At 43.3% G+C, this 18,634-nt stretch overlaps 2 gene segments (V, D, J or C); both read right to left on the bottom strand.

Annotated features, from left to right (window-relative positions):
* LOC129063362 (T cell receptor beta constant 1-like) overlaps window positions 1-4,246 on the bottom strand; it is a 47,617-nt gene extending 43,371 nt beyond the window's left edge. The window contains 1 exon segment of the C gene segment in view: window positions 4,198-4,246. Coding sequence covers window positions 4,198-4,246 — 49 coding nt within the window.
* LOC129063361 (T cell receptor beta constant 1-like) overlaps window positions 1-18,634 on the bottom strand; it is a 117,753-nt gene that overhangs the window by 52,192 nt on the left and 46,927 nt on the right.

Here is an 18,634-nt window from a genome sequence, read left to right as displayed (position 1 = left end):
TTAGCATAACATCCATTATTCCTGATATTAGGAGGAAAGTGTTCAATATTTCAATGCAACAGGTCACAAACATAGACAGCTACAACAATGGTGTGAAACCTTGTCTATGTAATTAACCAACACTCATGATAGGAAAAACTTTTCTCTTTAATATTTTCCTTTTGATTGTAAAAATTTCTAATACATGCAAATGAGTATAATAGTTCCCGTCCTACCTTTGATAATGACCAACTCTGGCCTCTCTTGTTTCTTCTCCATCTACTTCTCCACCTCCTTTGTTATTCTGTGTAGCTGCTGCTTTCCTTCGGAGTGCCCAAGCACGCTTTACACCTGCTGTATACATTCTATGTGAGAGATACCAGTGTCTTCTCCCTTCTGTTCTCGCTTTCTGGGTAGAGGTCTCCATTAATAATGCCAAGTGAAACGTGGACTTATTCCCATAACTTGCTTATTCAGGGTTCTCAATTAATACAAACAGGTTAGTTATAATAAAGATGATCATTTTGGGTTTGTCCGTAACAGGAAAAACACCATTGCTCCAATTTGCAGTTCTTAAAGTCAACATGCTGTTTTGCTGCCCTCTGCTGGAGACAGAGATTTGAGTGGAAGAGAGATCTGGGAGCTAAACTATTGCTATACTTGGGGGTCTCCTAGGGTGGGAGAACAAAGACTCAGGTCCAGTGGGGTCCTGCAGGAGAAGTTTGTAGATGCAGGGCAAGGAGAGGAGAAGCAGAAGTTGCTCTGGGGGCAGACTCTAGGCCAAAGCAGGGGAGAGAGACTATTATCAGGGGAATGGAGGGGGGAGACACATAACTGGATGGGGGCAGAATTGAACTGAGAGGGTCCTTGGTGCATGAGTCACATGCTCTCCCTACTCCAGGAGGATATGACTCACGTGGCTCTCAGTCTGGTTTATAGGCCCATTTACTCCCCTCATTTGTGAATTACTGGTCTGTGTAACAGACACCCTCTGGCACAAAGTGCCCCAAATGAGAAATGAGTTTTGATTACTGGTGAGTGCTTTCTGTGTCATAAGAAATTTTCGCCTACTTTCAACTCAGAGATGTTTCCCTATATTTTCTCCTACAGGTGTGTGGTTTTTGCTACAGGTTTTTGCTTTTACACTTAGCTGTAAGAGTCATCTCACATTGATTTTTACTTAAGGTACAAGATACCAGTAAAGTTTCTTTCTTTCCATGTGATTATCCAGTTGTTCCAACATTGATTGTTGAGAAAACTGCTATCTTAATGCATTAAAATTTCCAATCCATAAACATCACATATCTTTCCATATTAATGTTTTCTTTATTTCCTTTGCCATGGTGTGTGGTTTTTAATTGAGTATCTTTTGCTAAATTTATTCCTCTTATTGATACCATTATACCATTACCATATTGACACCACTATATATTTTTTCCTGAAAGTTGATTTTTCAGTTGTTTGCAACTAGTCTAAAAACACTTGATTTTTTTTCCATTGACCTTGTATCCTGTGATCTTGCTAAATTCATTCGTTATTTCTACTTGTGGTTCATGGATTCCTTGGGGTTTTCTATATAAACAATCATGTCCTCTAAGAATAGTGATAATTTTACTTCTTCCTTTACAATATTTAGGATTTTTCTGTCGTTTTTTTATTTTTTCCCATCACACTGGTTAACACCTCCAATATAATACTGAAGAAAATATTGTAATGTGAGAAAATATCATGCTTTATTCCCAATTATAGGAAGAAAGTGTTCAATATTCACCATTAAATAGGATGTCAGTTGTATACTTTTCATTGCTACCCTCCATCAGATTGACAAACTGCTATTCTATTACCAGTTTGCTGAGAGTGTTTATTTTAAATGGGTACTGGGTTTTGTTAAAAGTTTTCTCAGCATCTGTTGAGGAGGTTGAATAATTATTCTTCATCATTCTGCTAACATGATGAAATACATTGATTTTTGAGTGCTAACCCACTGTTTGTCCTGCAATAAACCTACTGGTTATGATGTATTATCACTATGTATGTATATGCACATGCATACACACATAGATACATATACATATTTGGATTTGATTTGCTCATATATTGGGAAGGACTTTTTTCATCTATGATAATACAGGATATTTTCCTGTAATATTTTTTGTCAGATGTTGGCACCGAGGTTTTGCTGACTTCACATAATAAGCTGTGAAATATTCCCTTCTCCTTATGTTCTAATGAAATGTTTATGTAAAATTAGCTTTTTTTCCTTAAATGTTTGACAAAATTCACCAGGAAGGAATCTGGGTTTGTAGTTTTCCCTGAGGGGGTGTTTTTGGTGAATAATTCAATTTCCTTTGCATAGAATTTTTACATTTCTAATTTTATCTTAAATGAGTTGGTAAGTTGTGTTTTCCAAATACACAACATTTCTTCCCACATCTAACACCTTTTCATTGCATGATTAAAATTGTGGATGCTACTCCAGTGGTGAGAACCTAGTTTTGTTTTTATTTTATTTTTCTGTCTTTATTTAGAGAGTGCCAAAATATTTGTCCCTAAAAGGCCCTTAATTTATTAGCAGATCAGCTGGACCCCTTGGGCGCCTGTTGAGCTCTTCTAAGGTAGTTCTTGGGTGGCCTCAACTCCGGGAGCTCCTGGGAAGCCCTTCTCTTGAGGGTACGACCACCCCAGGTGTGCAGGTGTATCACCAAGGCGTTCAGTGAGGTCTGTCCACTCTGGCTGCTTGGAATTCAAAGCTTCCCAGTGCGTAGTGCAGGAGTGTATAATAATCTCTCTCGTTCTTGGTTTTATATATCTTTCTTAAATTGGCATCTGCAACTTTATGGTAAATGCTAACACTGATGGTGTTCCGGGAGAAGGTGGGGGTGGAAGAGAAAGATCAGAATCTCTTTACAGTCCAAAACTGGCAACAATCTAGAAAACTGGGTAATGCTGTAGAGAGAGGATGTCTTATTCACTTGTAAGTGGCATTTGAGACTCATGCAGCAATTCCGAAGAGCCCTCTGGTGGTATTTCAATACATAGAATAGCATATACATACAGTATTTCACATCTCAGCAACTGTGAGTCTGGGCATGTAATCCTGCAATTCTAGGTACATAAAGCTATCTGTACAAGCGTTTTCAATGCCGGCCAGAATTTGGAGAAAATTGGATGTGTCGTCCTGGAGGAGGGCGTATGACACTGTGCCTCATTTAGAAGCAATAGACTAGATGTTCATACAGAAAAATAAGGAAGTGTTTCCCTCACTTTGGGCTGAGTGGCAAAGGTAAAAGAAAACTACATGCACATGCACTACATGTATGACTTTAAATGCATACATACGTGGCAGGAGGTGCAGACTCCATTCATGGCTGGGTCATGACCAGCCCGCTGTTTCCCCTGGGGTTTTAAATCTAGGTTTAGAAAGAACTGAGCTGCTCTTGATGAGTGTGGTGGGATGGTGGCCGCTGGGCCACCCATCTTATCATTGCCATGAGGACTGGAGCGAAAGAGAAAGACAGGCTGCAGGGAAAGGAAACAAGAAGCAGGCAGAAGAAGAGAAAGAAAAACGAGAGCTGGAGGGACAGCTGTTCTAGACTCTGGCCCACCTGTTTTTGTTTTTGTTTCATCTTTTCCCAAAATCGCCTGTCCGTCACTCCTTGACTGCTGCTCAACATCCATTAGCCTGGTGTGAAATCCCACGGTGGCTCAAGCCGAAGGACGCCAGCTCACTTCTGTCACAGCCCAGTGCGTCAGCTGCTTCCTGAGCGGGGCTGGGGTGCCTTTGTGCACCGAGAGGAGCTGGCGCTGCAGCACTGTGGACAGGCTGCTGGCACAGAGATACACAGCGGAGTCTCCCGGCTCAGAGGGCTGGATTGCCAGGCTGCACAGTGAGTTTTTGGAACAATTAGCTGAGAATCGCCCTTTGAACAATTCGATGTGATCGAGAACGTCTTCGTTCTGAAAGGAAATCAAAAACTTAAACTCTTTTTGGGGGATCTGTTGATACCAGTAAACAACAGGGTGTCCTTTTTGGGGGGTGCAGGTCATCCTTGCTTTCTGTCCTTTGCCTTTGACCAGATGTCCTGGAGTCTGGGTGACCTGGGCATCACTGGAGCCTGTAAAAGAGGAAAAAGGAGCAATAGACACAGGCCAGGAGGGACCCTGACAAGGGGCTTGGCCAACCCAGAACAGGATTTTTCTTTTGTGGTGAGAACTCACCTGCTCGCAGGAGACAAAGGGCCACACAGCAGAGGAGCCTGCAGCCCATGGTGGCAGGGAAGTAGCAAAAGAAGGAGGCATTTTCATGCCCCATCAGCAACCTTCCTGTGACGTGGGCACTTTGCAGACTCGTAACTGTTGTGTTACTGGGCGAAACCACCTCTTGGTATCAGGAAGAAAGCTTTTACTCTAGTTCAGTAACTATACTAGTTTATATTTTATTCATTTTAAAACAATTCATTTAAAAACATTTTGTGTATATATATTTTTTACTAACAAACTATAGATCTATACTTAGAAACTTAGACAATAAAGATAAAACACCATATGTCACTGGCAAACATGATCACTGTAAACACCCCAGTGATAGGCTTTCCAGATCTTTCCTTCTCTACGTAGATAAACAGATGCAAAATATATTTTTGGATGTTTCTGAAAAATGTTTTCTATCATGGACATGAACATCAGCCTCTAACTCAGAACTGGGCACTGCTTTTGAAGATTAATGATCTAATTATCTTTTAATATAATGCAGATCTCTGCTGTTATTGTTTTTATGATTTGGAAACTAGCTACTCCTTCATGGGGTAGTTTACCTTCTTGATATTTCAGGTATATTTTAGTTTGTTTGTTTATTAGTGTTTATTTTAAATAGTTTCTCTTTTCCCCCTGATTTTTCTCTCTATCACCCTTTATTTTAAATAGTACACTTCTTTATTTGTGATCTATTTTTTGCTTGCTTTCTTCTTCCTCCATCCCATCCCCATTCCAGGTGAGTAACATGAACATCTTAATGTGTAGCTTTCCGTGAATTTCTCTCTACTCACCCTGTTTGTTCAATGAGGTTGTTTTCTCCGCGTCAAAATATTGATACTGAATACATACACAGGAATTTGATAGCACGCCAGTACGCTGAGCTCTTGAGCAAATAACATCATATAAGGAAATAAGACGCGGCCACAGTCTTCGAAATCGCTTGTTTCTTTTTCCAGGCCTCACCCCCTGTTCTCCGACTCCATTGTCTATTTTCCTTTACTTCTAATTTATATTTTGATACATAAGAACTCAGGGAGTTCAGGGAAGGATACCCAGCAGAGGGACATACTTGAACAATGAAAACAGAGGCTGCCGCCGGTGTGTGCGCAGGTGGGCCGCGGGCGCGCCCCACGGTGGTGCACCCCCGGGACACAGGCACAGGCCCGATGGGTTGGCGTGGGCCAAGTGCGCAGTGAGAGAAAAACAGCCCTGCTGCTCTCGAGAGACTCTGTAGCCTTCACTTGTGTCTCCTCTCTGAACATCTTTCTCCGTCATTGACTAATAAATCGGCCTCAGACCTTGTCCTGGGTCCTGCCAGTACCAGTGTATGGCGTTGTACCTCAGATTCCATTTACACTCCAGGGTCACACCCAGGCCGGCCCCAGCGAGGCCAAATGGGGCGTCTGGTAGACACCAGCGCCCCCGGGTCCTGTGGGGTAAGGGTGCAGAGGCTGGGGACCATGCCCAGAGGGGAGGCGGACGCCATTGTCAAAAGAAGGTGCTAGAGAGGGCGTCTGCATGCTCAGGACAGGAATGTACTGATTAAGTGTTGGACTCACCTGCTCCCAGGAGACAAAGGGCCGTGGAGCAGAGAGCCCAGCTGCCCATAGCAGGGACGGGGTCCTTGTGAAGTTCCAGACACGGTCTTGGAGACAGGAATAAGGAAGAGGCTGGGATCTAGGGCTCCCCCTGGCTCCATGGGCAGAATCTCATTGCTATAACATGACTGTTGCACCTGAATTTGCAGGTGGGGAGATTAAGTTTCAGAGAGATCAAGTCTCTTCTCTTCTGTCTACAAAGATATTTATGTCTGTTCTAAATGGACAAGTGCCCACATGGCGAAAAGACCAAACCCTCTATTTCCTGGCCAGAGTCACACTCAGAATGCCATGTGCCTGCGCACTAGCTGTGATGAGAGCTAGGAAGGGTCTGCAATTGTCAGAGTCTATTGCCTGTCTATCAGCTGCTGTTTCCCACCAGCGCTGTTAGGTAGGGAAACACAGGAGGTTCAGACGTTCTGTTGTTATAAAATAAGTCCAATTCTTTCCAACCTCTGTGTTTATTACAATTGATACAGCAGAGATGGAGTAGAGGCTGCTCCTGCAATTTCAGCAGTTGCAAAGGGCCCTAAGCCCATGGTCCCCCAGTGGCAGTGGGTTAGAGCAGGGATTTGGGAAACGGCCTGGGTTTGAGTCTTGGCACTGCCACTTAGCATCCATGTCACCTTGGGCAAGTCTTTTCATCTCCATTTGCCTTGATTTCCTCATCTGTGGAATGGGTATAACGAACATCTGCTTCAAAAAATACATTAATGTTGTGAACATTATACAAACAAGAAATTCAAACAGTTCTTAACACACAATAAGCACCAGATCCATGTTTGCTATTATTATTTTCTGGACCTTGTACTCTGGTGCACAGGACTTAGGAAGTTAACACTATGTCAAGGGAAATTAGGTGGTTACTGACATAGGATTCCACCAGCACAGGATTCCACCAGCATAGGATTCCCAGCATCAAGTTGAAATGTATATGAGTGTGAATTCATTCTTGTGGTAGATAAATATTTGTTTTATTTTTAGGTCTGAGATTATCTGTGATGAAAGACATTTTCATGATGAACTTGTGGTTGGAATCTGTTGGCTTGGAAACTGTTGAAATGTTGCTGCCCCTTCCTGGAAGACAAGGAGAGAATGGGGGAGAGAGAGAGAGAGAGAGAGAGAAGAAGTGGCTGAGGACCATTAGCAGGTGCAGCAGCGTGGGCAGACCTCTGAGAAAACGCTTTCTGACAAGGGGCTCCCTTTTGGTCAAGCTTCAGGGTTTCGACCGCAGCCGCCAAGCTGAGGGTCTCACACGTCTTCCAGGGCCTCGTGCGTTGGTTGGTGCCATGAACCCCTCTGGCGACCTGGTAAATCCTAAGGACCCCTTCTCAGAATAATATTTTAAGCCCATGAAGTAGGATACACCATATTACAAAAGAAACCAATTATTGTGCGACACTGTTATCAAAATATTCTAAAAGGAATTTATGGTATATTAATAATATGTTTGTCTTCAAAATTTGTTAAGTAATATGTTTCCTGGTGAGTCGGAAAACTGCCATGATTTCAAAGTAACGATGAGAGTAAATGATACGTACTCTATGTCCTGGGATCAGAAGGTACCTACGACTTTCATACCAACTATACTGTACACAAAGGTCTCTGGTCCTATTATTGATTCTGCCACAGCACTGAACTCTGGGGAGAGGGAAATATTCTGTGTCTTGATTGTCATGGTTACATGGTTGTAAAAATTTGTCAAAATATATTGAAATATAATGTGAAACGGGCTCATCTTATTGTCTGTTATGTTGCTTTTAAAAGTTGCATTTAAAAAATGAACGGATGAGTGAGTGAATGAATGAATGAATAAAAGTCGCATGATTGTAGCATTCTAAGGGAGGGAGCTGCTGAGTTTCTGCCAATTTCCATGGCAGGGACAGCGGTGGGGACATCATGACTCCCTTAAGGCCGCTCTCGCTCCGGTTCCGTGGAATGCGCTCGGCCAGATGAGCAGTGTCCAAATGAGAGACCTTTGACCTTCCCGTTTTCCTTATTGCTAAAAGCACGGCTTTGCCAGGCGAAGACCCCAGAATTACCTATTTTTATAAAGATTGTTAGAAATCCATCATACACATGAAAGAAAAGAAAAAAGGTTTCTTGGGTTTTTCCTTGGCCAGACACGCTGGGAACTGGGAATTCCAAGCCCCCTTACAGAGAGACTGTCTCCTCCCCACAGTTTCTGTCCCTGCCTGCTCTGTGTGATGTCCCTTCCTGCTCGTCTAGAGCTGCCATTGAGGAGTTCTTCCTGCGGGTGCCTGCTCTTTGAAGTCGTGTTTCTATTCACTCCTACCACCTACTGTGCCGCCCATTCCCTGAGCGGGCCCAGGGTGACTTTGTGCACTTGGAGGAGCTGAAAGCGCAGCACTGTGGACTGGCTGCTGGCACAGAGATACAGAGCGGAGTCCCCTCGCCCAGTGGGCTGGATTGCTAGGCTGCACGGTGAGGTTTCGGGACATAGAAATGAAAATCGATCATTGGCCACTTTTGCTTTCTCAATAACTTTGTCATTCCGTAAGTAAGCCAAAAACATGAGCTCTTCTCCCAGCTTCTGATGGTACCAATAAACATAGCTATGTCCTTTCCTGGGGACACACTCCATCCTTGCTTCCTGTTCTTTTCCCTTGACCAGATGTCTGGGACTCTGGGTGACCTCGGTGTCCACAGAGCCTGTGGAGGGAGAGACAGAAAGTGGAGAGAAAGCCCAAGAGGCAGCCCAATATCACTGGCGCGGGAGAAAGTCCAACACCGGGGTCTGCGCGGTCACAGCAGAAACCCACCTGTTCCCCAGACACAAAAGGCCACAAAGCAGAGAAGTTTTAGGCACATAGCTGGCTCAGGAAAAGAGCAGGGGCAGGTGGCCATCCCTCGTCAGCAACCTCCTTGTGACAGTCACTTCCCATAGGCTTCAGCGTCCCCAAGTCCGTGAGACTGAAACATTTCAGAGGAAGTGGGAGGCAAGAGAGCTGGTGTGAACTCACTGGTGTGCATTTCAAACGGCTTTTATCTTCTTTTCCCCTGACTCTGCTCTTTCGCCATTTTTGTTATAAAAGCACTTATACATCTTTTATTTATTTGCTTGTTTAACCTGTCCATTTGCCTCCCCCTTCCTCCCTTCCACGTCAGACGATGAATGATACAGCTTGGGGCATATCAGTCACAGCTTTTACTGCATGTATAAAACCATGTAGCAGTTTCTTACATTAAACAATTAAATGGGGAGCCCTGGCAGGGTGACTCAGTTGGTTGGAATATCATCTCACACCAAAAGGTTGAGGGTTTGATTCCCGGTCAGGGCACATACCTAGGTCGTGGGTTCGATCTCCAGCCGGAGAGCGTGAGGGAGGCAATCGATCAATATTTCTTTCTTTCTCTCCTTGCCTCTCTCTCTCTAAAATCAATCCACATATCCTTGGGTAAGGGTTAAAAAATTAAATGTTGAATATGCAAAGCAATATTTATGAAAGATATGCAATGCATCTAGGGAAACAACAAAATGAGTCCTCTTTTCTGAGCCAATCAATGTAGGAAATAGGTTTTTAAGCCCCTATGTTATTCTTTGAGATTTCATTGTTCTTTCATAGCCATGCCCAGGTAACCATATCTCTGAAGTTTATATTTTAGTTCACTTGTTTTTCATTACAGGCTTTCACATTTCCGTAAAATCTGTAAGTTATGTTATTATTTAAGGTGATATATCTTTGAAATTTATCTAAGGGGGAATCCTTTTGTTCAGTTTTTTTCTGTGACATGGTCATTTTTCATTCAATGGTGCATGATATTAAAATGTTGATTATCTAAAAAATTTTAGATAATTTTTACTCATATAGAGCATTCCATTTGATTCATTGACTAGAATTTATCATTCACCCTTGAATTGGTATACACTGGTTTTTTTTCCTTAGGTGTTTAAACAAAGAGGACTGCACTTTTGTATATTTCTTCACACACTTAAATGCAAGGTTTTCTCTGTCCCTGGGAAGGTAAAGACTGCCTTAGGGTCACGTGGTCAACTTTGCATGATATGACAAAATGCTCTCCAAATTAATCAAGCCAAACAACTAGCTCTGTCAACAGTTTATGGATGTTTTCACATGCTCCACATGTAAGACTCAGTTGGTGTGTAACATATTTTTAATTTTTTCCAGTCTATTAGGTTGAAACTGTATCTCACTGCAGTTTTAGCCTGCATTTTTCTGACAACTAAGGAGGTCGAACATATTTTGATATTTATAGGCCGCTAGTGTTTTCCGTAAACTGCCCTTTGCCCAGATTTCTTTTTGGTTGTTTAGCTATTATTCATTTGTAACGGTTCTTTATAGCTTCTGGGTGACAAACCTATGTCAAACCAAGTTACACGTGTCGTCATATCTTTCCAGTTTGGGGCTTGCGCTTCCTTCTCTCTGTGATGGTTTTGTTGTTGCTGTTGTTGAATTTCTTAATTTGTCAGAGTTTATCAATTGGAGGGGTGCATTTTTTTAATTCTTTCAGAAATGCTCCCCTTGCTCAAGTTCATAAAGATATGCTCCCATATTCTTTTCTCAAACAGTGAACATTTTGAATATTGCATTGAAGCATTTAACTCATTTACAATTCATTTTTGCCTCTGCTCTGCGGAAGGATGTAAATTCACCTTTTCTTCTATGAATAACCACTTGTTCCAGAATAAGTTGTTGTTTATTACCTCATTGCCCTGTAATGATGGGCATATATATGTGTGGGCATATTTATAATGTTACTAGTATTTTCCATTTGTCTATTTATGCCTTTTCATTTTCCTAAATTATAAAATTATTTAATGATTGGTAGGGCAAGCCACCTCACTTGGTGCTACTTCAGGATTTCCTATTCTTGTCCCTCTTTTTCATTTAAATTTCAGTTTACTTTTGTCAAATTTCATTTTAAAAAGATATCTTCTGTGACTTTGGTTAGTGCTGCATTGAATACATAAATGATATTCAGAAATTGGAATACCTTTGCTAGTGGACTTACGTATTAATTTTCATGGTACACATCTCCACTTCTTTCATTTTTAAAGTGTCTCCCCCCTAATATTTTAATAATTTTCTGCATTAAGGTGTTGCTTATCTCCTAATTGGTTTACTCTTAGCTTTTACATTTTATATTTTATGCTACTATTTATAAATGGTCTCTCTCTTTAAAATATATCTTTTAACAGTTTGTTGCTAGTATATGGAAATACAACTGACACATATTTATGTTAAAATCAGTAAACTGATTAAATTTTGTTAATAGTAATGAAATACTTCCTTAGATTTCTTTGAGCCTTCTAAATGTGTCATCTGTCAGCAATCAATTTTTCTCCCTTTCTCATTCCCACCCTTTTTTCCTTGTCCCACTGCCTGGAAATTCAGCACAATGTTAAATAGAAAGGATGGTGGCATTTATATACTTATTAACCAGATATGTATAAATCACCTAACTACAGGTACCAATGCATGGTGAATGCTGGGGGGGAGGGGGGATTTACAAAGTGTAAGGTCAGATCCTGCTATTTTAAGGACCTGTTGGCACACGAGGATACCTGCAAATCATTCTCCAGCCAGTATCTATTGTCTGTTACCTGAGGTACCTGAAGTATCTCGCAATTTCTCAGGCCCGCGCCTCCTCTTTTCCCCCCAGAGGTATTTTACAGAAAGGCCCACATCACCCCCTAGGGGTCATAAGAGCAAGTGCATCCGATGCTCTTAACCTCTTGCTGCCTTCCCTTCCCTGAGCTGCTGAATGGGGAGTAGCCCGCTCGCCACTGTGCAGCAGCAGTCAGGTACCTGGGGAGTCAGAGCAGAATTAGGAAACAAGCCGTCTTTGGTGTGGTAACTGTGCATGCATAGAATTGCTACTAGTAATTTCTTACACGAGGATTCAGTTATTAATCTGGTGTTGATGGCTTATCAGTACATTTTCTTTTTCAACCTTCTCTAGCCACCATTCAAGGTGAGTGCGCCCCTTCAATCCCTCTCTGAAGTCTTCTGGTCTTTTCCGTGTGTACTCCAGCATCCAACGCGCTTTGATTTTCCCAATTACGCTAAACGTCCTGAAGTTCTCCCTCCCATCCTGACCCATTTTCGGAGTCTATAGCTTGTATGACAGCTGCTTTCTGCCTATTTCCAGGCAGACTCTGTCTTGGAGGCACCCCGGTCTCAAGTAAGTCACGACCACCCTCCCCTAATCCCTCCGGCTGTGGTCCCCTCCTGCCCTTCCTACCCATCGCCTCTGGTGCCTCTCAATTACCAAGTCCTTTGATTTTACTTCTGACACATCTTTTAAATTTTTCATCCTCATCCTAGCTACACTGTCACCTGCCTATGCACCTGTAGGAGCAAATTCTTTTCTCTGCAGCAGCTCTTTCCACTCTGCCCTTATTTTTTGCACGGCAGCCAGGATAATTGAAAAACACGCATGTGTGCACACACGCAGTAATCTGGTTGCTACAGAAGTCAAATGCTGAAAACCTCAGGGGCAGGGCAAGGGGCATACCTGGGAATTCTCTGCATCTTCTGCTCAATTTTGCTGTGAACCTAAAACTACTCTGAAAAAGTCTATGAAAAAAGTCAATGACTCCTACTAAATTTTATGTTAAATTCCACATTATATACTTTGATTGATAAGGTCATGAATGGTCTGATGTCTGATATCTGCCTACTTGTCTCCCACCTCACTTGTATTTACTCCCCTCCTCACTCGCTGCTCCTGCCACGTGACTGTATCTTCCCATTAATTGAGCATACCAGCATCTTTTCTGTCTGAAAAATTTTGCACTGGATCTTCCAGCCATGCCCATTGGTCCACTATCTGCTGTGCTGCTTAATTAACTCCAGTTCATGGTTAGGATGTGCCTCTGTTGAGTGTGTGTGTGTGTGTGTGTGTGTGTGTGTGTGTGTGTGTGTGCGCGCGCGCGCACGCGCATTGGGGAGGGAGAGAGACAGAGAAGTAAGAGTCTCTCTCTTACTCCATCCATCACTGGCTCTTAAAGGTTAACTTGGATTCAAATACAACCTAGCCTAGAGAGTAGACTATAAATCCAGAGCACAAAAGAAAGTGCTATGCTTTGAAAGAATTGCTTATTTATTCATGAAAAATTTGGAGGAAATAGAGGATTTCACTTTGGAGGTCCTAGTCCAAGGAGGATGGAACACAAATGTGGACCGTGTTGTATTCAGTGCTGATTGTCATCCTCCCCTAAGATAACATGGGTGGACAGGGGCTATGTCTCAAACAGCCACCAGATTATAAAAGGCGAACTTGGACACAGCACCCATCCATGTGACATTGGAATACTGTACTCTTAAGCTTAATGTCCAGGAGGCAAATAAGTAACTGCTTGAGAAATGTGTGTTGCCGCATGCTTCATGCCAGCACCTGAAATGCTCCTATCTTTTCCCTGCCATTGGCAAAGAAAGTGCTGGGATACCTAAATATTTCACTAGCTCTCTTCTCTTGGCTGAAGACACCAACATAGTAGGGGACTACAATTAAAATGGGACCCTGGTTTCCATGGCAATGAAAGCAGGGTGGGGTGAGGTGACCGAAACCAGGTGGGGTGTTTAATCACCAGGAACAACGTGGGCGTGGTCATCATGGGGATATAATGTGGCAACGTGTCCATGGCTGAATTGGTTCCCATCTTGTTTGTTCAGTTTGGCTTTGGTATGGGGCAAGGTCTTATTTCCATGCCTTCATTTTCACAGGTGGTTGTAAGCACCTGCTCCCTGGTTCTCAGTACACAATGCTCTGCATCCTAATCTTTCACAAATCCAACCCCTTCAGGTATTTTTTTTTCCTCTCCTTTTGAATCTCATTAGCATAGGGATTGATTAATCTTTACCCTTAGTTTGTAATACACAGGCATTATTGTTGACACATGGTTATTATTTATTTAAAAATGTAGGTACTTGGGAAACATCTCCCCACACCTTGTCCAACACAACACACGAAGTAGACCTTGACAATATTTAAATCTAGCTTTGTGATTCTCTCTATCCCATCTCCTGGCCCCCCATCCAAGTCCCATGTTAACCACCATTCTGAATTTGTGTCGTCATCATTCCTTGCCAGCGTATGTTGGCACATGTGTGACAACCAGCTCTCTGGAGGAAATACAAGTCCTGCTCTGTTGTGTCTGTTGATTACTGTGGTATAAATACTGCTGCTGTGGCCGATTGATTTCAAGCTACCAGCATGATGTTGCTGAGATCAGAGCTGGGAGAGATGTATACGATCCGCAACCATGAACTGGTAAAAGCCAGTTCCCGCAATATCTGTTTCTTGTTTTTCTTTTAATGTAATTTTATCTAATATATTTGTAGTGTGAAAGTTATTTTCTTGATTTTGTTGTTTTTAGCTTTATCAAAAGTGCATCATGCTTTATGTCATCTTATCAGTTAGTTTTTGCCCTGATATTTTATATTAATGGCTAAGATTCAGCTATAACATTGCTCATCACTGGAGTCCACTCATTTTGACTGATGTGTAGTTTTCCATCACATTAATATGCTACAGATTTAGTGGAATTCCTGGGTCATGGAACACAGGAATGATCAGCTATATGAAATAATGCCTATTTCCAAATTGTATCACTTCTGCTCCCAGCACTAATCCTTTGAATCCCTACCCTAACAGTTTATATTTCCCAGGTCTTTATATTTTGTTACTCAAATGGATATAAACTGACATATCATTGGGTCTTAGCTCACATTTTACTGACTCCCCATGAAGTTAATTATCTCCTCAACTGTTTACTATTCATAGGTGTTTCTTCTATTACATCTATGTCACTATCTTTTGCTTACCTTTTTATTGGGTCATACAAGATTTGTGGTCAATGTAACTTTTCAGTTTTCTCCAGGAAAGGATTTTTCTGAGGGGCTCACACTCACTGTTCCACTTATTATCTTATGTTTTCTGAGAGAACGTTCTAGTTCTGTTGACAAGCCATGTTGTCTGAAACCTTTATTATATGCTCTGTCTTCTCTCCCCTTTCACTTCGCAAGAGCCAGCTCAACCAATGCCTTCAGTCAAAACACTATATTTGGCACAACATAAAATTCATATAGGAGTGACTGTCTTGGCTTAGCTGTCTTCTGACTCTACCTGCAGGGCCTAGGATGGTGACAAGATGGTGCTAAATTGTCTTGCAGAGGCACAAGCCAATGTCATAGAAAACACACAGTATTTTAAGAAGCATGTCGAGGCCTACCTAGGGGATTATGTGTAGCTCTGTCCATATAAATAACATAGGGCAGAATCAGGAAAAACAATCCAGGTTATATCAGTTTCAGCCCAAGAATCTTTTCATGTCTGTCAGCCACTTTATAGGCCAGGCTCAATACCATATTCAGATACTCTCCTCTCTCTTTCTTTCTTCCTCTCTCTCTTTCCACCCTCTCTCCTCTCCCCTCTCCTCTCCCCACACACAGGTGGCTCCGTCACAGGAGCTGTGGGTTTCCTCCCTCCACACCGCCTTCCCCAGGGCTCCCCAGCCAGGAGGGTGGGAAGAGGGCCACTGGTTCTTGCCTGGGACTCTGATCTGTGCTCAGCGCCGTGTCACTAGCAGCGCAGAAGTAGAGGCCGCTGTCTGCAGGACGCGCACTCGCCACTGTCAGATCTGAGGAAGTCTGGTCCGGATGGTTGATATGAAACCTGTCTCTGGAAAAACCTTGTTCATATGTAACAGAGGAGCCCATATTTGAAGTCGCCATCAGTACGAGGCCCTGTTTTGGGAACTGCTGATACCAAAACACAGTTAAGGCCTGAAAGTCCACTGCATGGCACTCGATCTTCACGGGGGTCCCACTTGGGCAGACGACCCTCCTTGGATGCTGAGAGATGTGAGCACCGAGCCCGGAGCCTGCAGGACAGAGGTCAGAGCTGTGAGGAGGCCGGGGGGACCTGTCCCAGCTGCCCACAGGCAGGAGCCTTCCAGCCGCGCCCACTCCCCTTCTCCTCCCGCCCCCAGAGTCCTGTGTGCTCTGTGAAATCTTCCCGTCAGACTCCCTGGATCCTGAGCCCCCATCTGCCCTGCCTGGTGAGGTCTCCCTTGACCCCTCTCCTTGGATCAGAATAAAAAACCCCCCAGGCCTGGCCACCCCTCACTCCTGCCAGCACACACACACTCTGCCCAAGCCACTCAGGTAATAAGGCTCGTACTGGGCCCCAGAAGCAGCAGAAGCAGCAGCATCTTCTGGTGTCAGCCTCACACCACACAGGTCTCAAGAGAGGTATCTTCATTCTCCCTTTCTCTACCCCCAGGGGGGTGAAGGTGAGGGTGGTGTTCGTGAATCCCCGCTTGCTCTCTTCTGCCCCCTGGTGGCCCTCTGTGCCGATGAGGCAGGATGCATTGCTCTTTCTCCCTACCAAAGACCATTCACACACTGCCAGGCGGGGCCTTGGAAATGTTCTGATTCGACTGCTAATTTTAAAGATGATAAACTGAGACCTAGAGCGTTGAACGGACTTAAATGAGTTTTTTAGACTCACATAAGGAAAGCAGTACATGTTTGTGTAGTAAACGGTGTTACGGTCACTTGTGTGTCGTAGTTTCAAGGTAGTGGCAATTAGTGTTAAGCTCTGGCAGGTTTGTTTTCTTTTGTTTTTTCAGTGCAAATACCTGGCTTATATTTGATTCTTCAGGTGTCTACTTCAAAGACGGCCATGAGGCATTACAGGGCAAGGCTGGTTACAGGGACCTGATAGAGAGCCAGGCAGTGGCCGCCGCCCCCTCCCAATCACCCCCGCCCCAGGCTCCTTTGCTCTAGAGATCTTGGGTTGATTTCAACAACAGAGTGATTTGAGCCCCTTCATTTTCCTCCTGCTATGCTATAAAGTCCTGCTTTTAGGTTTCGGGTTTGTTTTTTTTTTTAAAGGCTTGATTTATTAAGTTTTGGACAGAAGGGAAGGGAGGGAGAAAGAGAAGAGGAGAAACATCAATGTGTGATTGCCTCTTGAGCACCCCCTACTGGGGACCTGACCCACAACCCAGGCGTGTGCCCTGATTGGAAATTGACCGTATGATCCTTTGGTTTGCAGGCCAGCGCTAAATCCACTGAGCCACACCAGACAGGACATGCTTTTATGTTTTAAATTCAACAATAAAGAGTGAGCCCATGAAACACTAGACCCACACTCTCCACCTGCCACCTTGCTCTGTGACCTCAGGTGTGCTGTGTAATTGCCAGGACGTGTAAGTAATAAGCCTGTGTCTCTCGGTAATTGTTGAGCGTGTCTGGGAGTCACACTGCGAACCTCGGCGGCTGGTGCGGCCACAGCGTTGGTCACCCGGGGGCTGAGCCCGCACACAGCACTCGGTCCTCTCAGGCCTGGTAGACAGCGCACGCCTGTTTAGCCTCATACAGTGTGTCGGCTTCTTTGGTTCAAGATTATGAGATTCATCCACCTATGGTTTTGCAAATATTTAAATTTTTGTTATAGTTTATTCTGTCGTATATATATAACTACTGATCTATTGCATTATTGATAGACATTTGAGTGTTTTCCTGCTTGAGGTCATTGTGAATAAGCTGCTGGGATGGTATGTTCTTCTCATGACCTTTCTATTTCCTCAGAATTCTGGAATATTCCTTGAGTTAGTATACAATTAACAAGCTGGCTTTCTGATTTGTCTCATTTACTCCTAATTACTTCCAGTATATTTTTAAATTCGGAAATTATGATTCTTGTATATAAGAAATATCCTTCTTTGGTTATATTCTTGTATAAACTGTACTTCCTAGTTAATAATAGATTTGAAAGATTGTCAAAACTTGTTATGGAAACATTTAGTGATATTCATTTTTAATTATTAAGATTTTATTTATTTATTTTAGAAGAAGGAAGCTAGGGAGAAAGAAGGAGAGAAACATTAATGTGTGCTTCCCTCTCAAGCATCCCCTTCTGGGAGCCAGACCTGGTGTGCAACACAGGCATATGCCCTAAATGGGACTTGAACTGGTGACCCTTTGGTTTACAGATAGATGCTCATTCCACTGAGCCACACCAGCCAGGGCCATTTAGTTATATTTTTGCTTTTTTGACTCATTTCCGACCACTCTCTTGCTCATGGAAATGGCGGCTATTAGAAACTTTGCAGCTAAAGGTTCTTTTCAGTATCAGGAGAAAACAAATGGTTTAAATATATTAATAGACTGTACAAATATTAAGGGCACAGGTAAGAGTTTTACAGTGGAAATTTTAAAATCAAGTGAGGTCCATATGCTTTGTTTTATAAATGTCTCTACTGACAGGAGCCATCTGGACCCTGCTAGTTATGCCCAAGTGGACAAAGAAAAACAAGGCTGTCTCTTGCAGTCGTCTCCTAATCTCCTCTCTCTCACTGGACAGCCAGCCTCACCCCAGTGCGTAGCAACCTGAGCAAGACCTGCACATGGGGAGCAGGGAGCTTGTGTCTGTGTCCCCACAGCCACAAAAGTCCCTGACTACACCAGCTGGCTCCAGAAAGCACTGATCTGGAGGTGTTTGTGAATATGGCCGGGACAGAGAAAGTAAAGAGCGTTAGATCCATCCCATTCCCTAGCTTTTGTTTCTTCGTTCGTTAACTATTGCGACAACTATCGAGACAACATTGGCTGCAGTGACAGCTTGCAGTGCCCTTCAGACCCCGCTTCCTAACGTGAATCCTATTCAGGTGCTGGTCTCGGTCCCACCTCTGTAGCTCAGTACATTGGTCTCTGTGTGGGTCCAACGTGCACAGAATGTGTGGGGGAAGAAAGTCAAAGGGGACACAGAATTCAGGAAGAAATCAATATAAAATGTGTGGAGCCAGG

Source organism: Pteronotus mesoamericanus, unplaced genomic scaffold (assembly GCF_021234165.1).
Source record: "Pteronotus mesoamericanus isolate MK-2021 breed Mesoamerican mustached bat unplaced genomic scaffold, CSHL_Meso_final scaffold_85, whole genome shotgun sequence".
NCBI lineage: Eukaryota > Metazoa > Chordata > Mammalia > Chiroptera > Mormoopidae > Pteronotus > Pteronotus mesoamericanus.
Note: the sequence above shows the minus strand (reverse complement) of the source record. Positions and strands in the feature narration are given on the sequence as shown.